This window comes from Cryptomeria japonica, chromosome 1 (assembly GCF_030272615.1).
Source record: "Cryptomeria japonica chromosome 1, Sugi_1.0, whole genome shotgun sequence".
In the NCBI taxonomy this organism is placed as follows: Eukaryota; Viridiplantae; Streptophyta; class Pinopsida; order Cupressales; family Cupressaceae; genus Cryptomeria; species Cryptomeria japonica.
In genome coordinates, this window is record NC_081405.1 from 80763531 (window position 1) to 80772531 (window position 9001).

The 9001-nt window shown below is 38.0% G+C and overlaps 1 protein-coding gene across 1 annotated transcript; it reads left to right on the forward strand.

Annotated features, from left to right (window-relative positions):
* Positions 1 to 835: 835 nt before the first annotated feature.
* Positions 836 to 1318, forward strand: LOC131856488 (uncharacterized). Its single transcript, XM_059208282.1, has one exon. The coding sequence runs from the start codon at positions 836 to 838 to the stop codon at positions 1316 to 1318; it is 483 nt and encodes a 160-aa protein (XP_059064265.1).
* Positions 1319 to 9001: the final 7683 nt, after the last annotated feature.

Sequence of the window (9001 nt, forward strand, 5' to 3'; positions counted from 1 at the left end):
GTGTGTGTGTGTGAATTTAAAAATTTAGTTCTAATACAAATTTTAAAAGTTATTTATAAAAGATAGATTTTAAGATTTATTAATAATTATCGTTATTTATTTTTTCCATATTTAATATGTATTATTAATATAATTAATATGTATTTCAAGATAAGGAGGATACCTTGGTTTGGACTAAGAGTGCCTTAGTACTTACTCAGTAAAAGAGGGGTATAATTCTTTGTCTCAGGCTTCTTCGACCTCCCCCTCCTGGCCTACTAAACTATTTTGGCATCCGACTTGTCTTCCTAAAACAAGGTTTTTTGCTTGGTTGGTAGTCTAGGATAAAGTTCTCACTGGGATGAGATTGGACAGGCTTGGGATTACAACGGTATTCCCTTGTGTTTTCTGTGGCTATTGTATGGAAACCATGGATCATTTTTTTCTGCTCTATCCTTTTGCTTGAGAATGTTGGTACTAGCTCTTTGGAATGCTTGGTTGGTCTTGTGCTCTTAGCCCTAATCTATTGTCGCATTTCATGGCTTGGCCCTTGTTGTATTCGTTTTCTTTTTATTCATCTCTTTGGATTGTGGCACCTTCTCTTGTGGTCTGGAGTATCTAGCTAGAAAGGAATTCTAGAATTTTTAAACATAAATCTGCTACACTTGAAGAAGTTCTTGGCAAGGTTCAATCCTCCATTTGTGAGGTGGTGCTTTCTTACATCCATAAAAATTTAGATCACCTGAGGTCTTTTTCTCACTAGGATAATTGGGTAACTTGGAAATGGGGCTCTCTTCGTCTGATGCCCTCTCATGGGGCTATAACAACTGGTTTATCTTCTCTTGTCAAGCGTAAGATGGCCAAATGGAGTCCTCCCCCCAAATTTGCCTTCAAGCTTAATTTTGATGGGGCTTCTAAGGGTAATCCGGGGAGGTCTGGTATTGGAGTGGTCATTTTTTATCATTCTTCTAAGATTATTAAAGTTGTGGGAAAATATATTGGTCAGGGCTCTAATAATGTAGCCGAATTTCAGGCATTATCTTTTGGTCTTGATCTTGCTATCTCTTTGAATATTAAAGACATTGTTATTGAAGGAGATTCAATGTTGGTTTTTCAGGGGGTTTCTGCCAAAAAATGTATCTCTTGGCATTTACAGTACTTGTTAGAGCGCATTCTTGTGCAATTGGAGTGTTTTTTCACCTTCACTATCTCTCATTGTTATAGGGAGATCAATGTCGTTGTGAATTTCTTGGCCAGTAGGGTTGTTGTTGAGGGTGCTGACTTCTTAGAGGTTCTTCCTTCAGACATTCCAGCCTCTTGCATTAGGATTCTATCTTAGCGAGAATTGGTTCTTACCTAGAAGCCTTCCTCATTTTCTTTGTTGGATGTGGTTTTCTTTCGCAAATATCAGCAGTGAGGGTGTTGCTTTGCCTTATGACAACATCTTTGTTGATGGTATTTTCGGTAAGAATCTCCTCATGGAGCCTGCAGGATGTGGTGGCTACTCTTGCTGGTGTTCTATCTCTCACCCCTTTTCATAGAATTGTGTTGGAGTCTTCTTCCTACTCCCTGTTGGATGTGGTTTTTCTTTTGCATATGGCTACATGGAGGATGTTGTCCTGACTTATGGCAACATCTTTGTTGTGGGTATATTCGGTAAGTATCACCTCATGGAGCATGGAGGATGAAGTGACTACTTTTGCTAGGCCAGTACCCTATCGTTTTTGCATTTGTTTTATGCCTCGGGATAGTTTATTGTTTGGAGATTGTGTGGAAATATTGCTTTGTCTAGTTTATGTTATGATCAGTTGTTTATGGTTTGGGACTGGGTTCAATTTGATTACGTTTTATGCTTAGGATCAGCAGGAGATTCAAGCTCATATTGTGTTGTGTCTTAGATGCTCTGGAGCATTGTGTCTAGTAAGAATGGCTTCTAAAGTGTTTGTATTTTTGCATTATCTTACAGTCATTAGCTCATTATGTGTTAAGGTGCGGGCATGGTGGTTGTACGACTGGGGTTTGGGTAATGAGTGGGGGTTGTGTTGGCTTCATCATTTCTTAGTCACCCTATGTCCATCTGGAAGTCATGTTTGTTCAATTCTTTTGCGAGCTGCTTGTTTCATGATTGGGGGTGATGTGTGAGGGGGTTGTGTTTCTTCTTTATGATTATGCTTCATCACTGGTTGATCATCATCCACTAAGCTTCTGCATTTTTTGCTCATTATCTTTGCTTACTTTTCTTGTGAGCTGCCTTTTCATGATTTGGGGGGCTAATCATGTTTTCGATGTCTCTTCATAGTTTGAGCTTCTTTTATTTATATTTGCGGATGCTCGTAGTTCTGGTATCCATTTTTTCTTTAGCATTAGTTTTTACTAACACAAAATGCTCTGTTTTCTTTGGAGAGTAGTTGTTAAAATTGGTGGTTGGTGGATGTTTTTGAGGAATTGGAAAATGCAGATAGATTGGTGTTCAAGATGGTTTCTCATCCTACTGCTATTTCTTTGGTTGTTGCTTTGGACTACCTTATGGCTTGGTCTTATTCTGCTTCCTCAGGGTCTTCAACACCCCTCCCTTCTCCTTATCTGGATTGTCATATGTTTTCTCACCATTTTTGTTTTGGTAGGTTCACTTATCATAGGTTCTTTTCTGGTTGTGAGTTTCATTCTAATCAGAGGATTGGAAACATGTGCTTCTTAGACAAGATGGTTCCAATTTTGGTCGATCTGGGTTAAAGGCACTTGTTCTATTTTGATAAGTTATCTTCTGTATGTCGGTTATATCTAATGCGGATTGTTTTGTAACTGGGAGGGTTTTCTTGGGGAGCCTATGGGCTTTTGTAATGGGTAGATAGGCTTATGTTTTCTTGAGTAATACTGAAGGGTTTTCTTACTGGTTCAGTGCTCTTTGAACTAGACACGTGTAGAAAACAAAATTATTAATATAATTTCAGTAGTTTCATCCACTTTTATCAAAAAATAAAAAATAAAAAAATTTAAATATAATTTTTTTGATAATTTATATTTTTCTTAAAATGTCAAATGAAAGGTATTCAAATGACCAAACCATCATAGAATTTTAATTCATGTCAACTTAGAAATTTCTATATTGTAAATAATTCATAAAAATATTTATATCTTACAAAATTAATCAGTAACCTCATGTCCCCATATAAATCTTTAATCATGGAAAAATGATAATTTGGAATCTTTTCTTATTTTTGTGGAGCAGCCATGGCTTAAAAAATGAAAATAAGCTGTGGAAAAAAGAGGGGGGCACAAAATTTGTTTGCCTCTACTTTTAACAATTTTTCTCTCTAAAATATATCACATATAATCATATTAATACTATTTAAACAGTTTATTATTTAATTATAAGGAGAAAAAAAATCATGGGGCCACCCCCTCTACTAGTTGCTCCTTAAAAGTATTGAGTAATGTTTGCTAGCCAAAATAAGCTAAGTAGTCACACAGAGACATGCCTTAAGTAATTCCGTGAAAACATCCTAAAAAACTTAAACAAGATAACTTTATGTTTTTTAAAGTTGTAAATACTTATACCCAAAAGCTATGACATGTTACTTTTTTATTTTATTTGTTTGAAATTTTCTCCAATTTTCTCTCTTTATCTATTGGAAATTTTCTAACAACCTTATTGAATATTTTCAAATTATGCACCATTTTTTAATCTTTATTTATTGGAACTTTTTTCATCTCTCCCTTTTGTCTATTAATTTTTTTTTTTGAAGTTTTTTTTATATTGATTATAGAGTTATCAACAGAAATTATAGTACGAAAAGGAATCTCAAGTTTTTCAACTCCGGAGGCATGCCTCACACGGAGAGAAAACAAAAACCGAGTATGCTAAGCAAAAGTTACATCAATACACCATACAGAGACAGTATTACAAAATGATAATTAACATATACAAAGGTTTAATGTAACAGGTCTTCATATTGTTCCATCCAAGCGGTCCATCCAAGCGGTCCATCCAAGCGGACCTTCCATCCAAGCGATGCTTTTGTTGGCTTGAATTTGGGCTATCATTTTTATCTGATCATCGGTCGCATTCTTATTCTTGACGATTTCTTTGTGTAGTTTTTTCACCGTTTTGTTGAATAGGACCATATTGTTCATGTGGTTACGATAGTTGTAACCGTCTTTCATTTCAAAAACGAACATAGCAGAGTGACCCATCTTGAGGAATCTGCTCAATTTCTCCTTCTCGATCATCATAGTGATACAGACCTGCGAAGAAATTTTCAAAAGGGTGAGTTTTAAGAATAACTCAGTAAGAGATCTATGCACGCCTTGAAACCTTTCTTCATTCCTGCACTTCCATAATTGCCACAAGATGTTAGACGAGATAATAAACCATAAAATATTAGAATCATTTTTGAGACCATGAATATATCCAGTCAGTATTTCTAAAATATCAATGTACTTGGGATAAGTTACTCCACACAGAGCCCACACCTTCTGAGCAAATTTACATTCAAAGAAAATATGCCTATAAGATTCCTGTCTGTTACAAAGCTTACAGAGATCATTAGGGACCAAGTAACTGCTGATAGGAAGCCTATTGATCAAAATAAGCCATTTAAAACATTTGATCTTGGGATCGATGTAGGATTTCCAGTTTCGATTAAAAATTTTATTCCATTGCTTCGTATCCAGTGAGGTATACCAGCAAGTATTGACATGCTTAATAATCTCCTGATTGTTATTCATGGTATTGTACACATTTTTAGCTTTTGTTTTACACAGCACAGTTCCATCCGGCCATTTACTGTTTATAAATCTATGCGAGTCTATGAGACATATTGAAGGTATATTGGTGCAAGCTCTAGTAATCATGTTATATGTTTTTTTATGAGCAGCAGGAAGATTGTACTTGATTCTTAATTCATCCCACTTAATCAGACAGTCATTCTCAAATAAATCGATGAAGGTGGAAATACCTAATCTATTCCAAATTTTAGCCGAGCATCCTTGAGTCAGGGCAAGCGGCTTCCCCTGGAGAAACAGATTCCACCAGATGGACCTCTCACCATGAAGAAGGTTACCTGTGTAGAAGAGGTTATCCGTAATATAATGTCTCGAATCCTCCCAAGCTTTCCATATGGTTTTAAAAACCGCAGATCCATGTACAATAGAGGTAAATTTACCGAATAAAATATCAGCAAATGGGAGATTTTTCCAAGATTTAGCCTTCTTGGGGTAGCCTCTTAAAATATTGTTTCGGATAAGCACCTTCCATGGTTCTTCACCATCAACACAGTGAGAGACCCATTTGGAGGCCAGAGCGATGCCTTGGAGTTTGAGGTCCTTCAGACCTAATCCCCCAAAAATTTTATCAGTTCTGCACCAATCCCATTTTACCGCGTGAAGTTTTTTGTTGCCTTTACCATCAGACCATAGGAAGTTCCTAATGGCCTTCTGAATTTCCACAATTTGGTAATTCTTAAACATCCATGCCGAGGCATAGTAAATGTTATAAGATGATAGAATTTTTTGACAAACTTGGAGTCTACCAGCGAGCGACAGAGTTTTGTTGTACCAGCTATTGAGTTTTTTTGTGATTTTTGAATTGATCCAGAGCCACATGTCCTTAAGCGAAGGTTCAACAGCAAAGGGGATACCCAGGTAACGGACTATATTGTTGGGGCCTCCCCACAGAAAACCATATTGCATAAACCAATCCGGAGGATGTTCGACCCAGCCAAGACAAATACACTTGGCCTGAGACAGTTTAGCTCCGGAGATTGAGCAGAAGAGATCAAGTTTTTTTTTAAGGTGACAAAAGTTTAAATCTTCCAATTTAACAAATAAACTGGTATCATCAGCGAATTGACATATGTTCAGCTCTTCATTGTTGGGCAATGTGATACCTTTGACAGCCGGGGAGAGAGTATTGTCAGTGATGATGAAAGATAAAGCTTCAGAGGCAATCACAAAGAGAGCAGGGGCAAGTGGACAGCCCTGTCTTATAGATCTGGTCAGGGAGAAGGGATCAGAGAGAGACCCATTTATATCAATTTGAGCCATAGCATCTTTTAGTAGAATCTTGATAAAATTGCGGAATAGGACAGGGAAACCAAAAGCCATAAGCATAATGTCAATAAAGCTCCATTCTATTCTATCATACGCTTTCTCGAAATCTAGGAGAAGTATCACAGCATCTTGATTGGAAGACTTCGCCCAGTTCATAGCTTCCCAACTGGTTATAAGGTTTTCCAGGATATATCTTCCTTTAATAAATCCTGTCTGGGTAGAGCTAACAAATTTAGGCAGTATGGTTTCCAGCCTGCGAGCCAAGATTTTAGCAAGTATTTTATAAGATACATTTAAGAGAGTGATTGGCCTCCAGTTTTTGATAATAGTTTTGTCTCCCTCTTTAGGTATTAATTTTATTATACCTCTATTAATCATGTTACCCAGAGTACCTTTCTCATAGGCCTCGTTATAAAGGTCCAGGAGGTCAGAGCTAATCCAGTTAACATTGGCTTGATAAAATTCAGCCGGGATACCATCAGGTCCCGGGGTTTTATCCTTTTTAAGAGAGTTGATAGCATTAATAATCTCCTGTATAGTTAATTTCTCCCCCAGAGAGTCATAATCTGTTTGGTTTATCTTTTTAGGTATAATGGTACTAATCTTGTTTCTTAGCTCCGAGGACACACTGTTATCCTCAGAGGTAAAAAGTTTACAATAATAATTAGCAAAGGCTTTCTTGATCTCAATAGGGTCTGTGATCTCCCTGTTATCAACCAAAATGCTAGTTATATTCTCATTGGTATGCTTTTGTTTAAGATAATTAAAGAAGAATTTTGAGCATTTGTCACCATGTTGTAGCCAGTGAGCCCTGCTCCTAATCTTGGCACCATCAACAAGTTTTTGTTGATGCAACCGAAGATTGTTTCTAGCAACGGAGATCATAGGGACCAAACTGTGGTTTGACGGGTTGTTCTAAATAAGAGTTTCCACAGATTTTAGCTTATCAGAAAGAGATTTCTCAAGGAGTCTGAAGTCTTTTGCTTTCTTTTGTCTAAGAGTTTGGAGTAAAGATTTCCAGGCAAGTAAGTTTTTATGCCATCTGTCTCGGCAGGAAAGGGAAGGAAAACTATTCTTATTGAATGCACTGATAAGATGAATAGCAGCCAGGATATCATTATCAGCCAGAAGAGAGGTGTTGAGGATATATCTGGATTCTCCTGATCGAGGGGCATGATGAGCATTCGAAAGTTTGATACAGGCAGAGATGGGATGATGGTCAGACAAGGCAGTAGGATGCAGAGAAACAACATTACCGAGATCATCAGGCATGAAGGCAAAGCTATTCGAGTGGGCGTAAAATCTATCTAATCTAGCATATATTCTGGAATGTCCCTGCTGAAAGTTAGACCAAGTGAATCTCAGATTAGGATCTGTATTATCATTGTTCTTGAGGGGGTCAAAGAGTTTTTTTCTTTGTATCATATTATTCCAAGGAACCATCTCTGCTGGTTTCCAATTGAAAGGTCTGCCACCATATTTATCTTTTTGCGATTCAATCATGTTAAAGTCACCCCCCAAGATCCATGGGATGTCTGGCAGGGAGTCTATCCAAAGCCACAGGGCAGCTCTTTCCAAAGGATCATTAGGAGCGTAAACAGAGCAGATTCCAAATGTCATATTATTGCTACAGATAGATGCCCACACAGCACCATTGCATGGGGATCTACCTGTACCAATAATATGCTTGGACCATTTCGGGTTGATTAACAACGTCGTACCTCCTTTTCCTTTAGAGTGGGCAGAGCATATTTTAATGGAATCCTTCCATATTAAGTCCAAACTTACATCTAACATAAAGTCAACAGCTTTAAGTTCTTGAAGCATAATGAAATCTTTGTTAATAATTGTGTCCATAAAACGTTTAGCAATGTATTTTCTGTCCGGGGACTCAAGACCCCTCACGTTCCAAGATATAATATTCATCCTAAATTGTTTTCCGTGGGGACGCTGTTAAGGTCCGAAGACCCACTTGTATATTTGATACTGTTTTGTAAGGAGGCTTCATCTCCCCCAATTCCACTTGGGCTTTTATTTTTTGACCCAGGAGGTCTGCCCCGTCGTTTAGACCTGGGGAAATCTTTTTGCCAATCTAGGTCATCAGCTTCCGCATCTGAGATTATTGAGTTTACATTTCCACATCCAGGTCTACCCGACGGAATAGACAGACATAGGTCATTTGTGTGCTCTATTGGTATAGTTATCATGTTTCCTTTATTAGCAGGGAGAACCTCCAGATAGTACCCATCGTCAATTTCTTTGAAGATCTTATTAACAACAGCTGTGGGGTTGGTTTCAGCAAGGGTGGGAGGGGCAGCTGGTATAGGAGTCACAGGAGGTGTATTCGCTTTGTTAGTTTTAACTATATGAGCTTCTGTGTTCTCTGTTTTCCTTCTTTTTTTATCTGATTTCTTTTCCACAATTTGAAATCCATCTATCATGTTAACCTCTGGAGAGGGAACAGACACGAGGGGAGGTGCTTGTTCCATGTTAAGTGTAGCAGATGGGGAAGAACTCACAGGAGGTACCTTAGTAGTCTTGTCAGAAGGTTCAGAGTTATTCATTTTCGTATTATCAGCAGATTTTTGGGGAGGGATAGCCTCGCCTTTCCTTTTGATGATGGGGCAATCCCTCCGAAGGTGCCCTTCTTTTTTACAGAGAAAGCATGCATTCAGCCCTCCCAATATTTCCAAGGGACAAGAGATTAAATCTCCAGAAATGTTGATATCAAGGGCCGCTGGAATATCAATACCAGGTTTAAGCGAAATTAGGGCTCTGGCGTCCATATGAGGAACCAGTCGAGTGGTTTCATCTAACCTAATAACTTTCCCGAGAGGTTCCAACATTTGCGTAATAAAACGCCATAGATATGGGGGAATTTTTTTTATAACTATCCATCTAGGAGCCGACAGAGCAAGCACTTCTTCCTGTATAGCTTCAGGGTCCAAGCTAATGCGCGGAAAGAAGTGTT

Excerpts from the sequence above, each read along its gene's own strand:
- LOC131856488 (XM_059208282.1), top strand. The coding sequence starts at position 836 with ATGGCCAAATGGAGTCCTCCCCCCAAATTTGCCTTCAAGCTTAATTTT.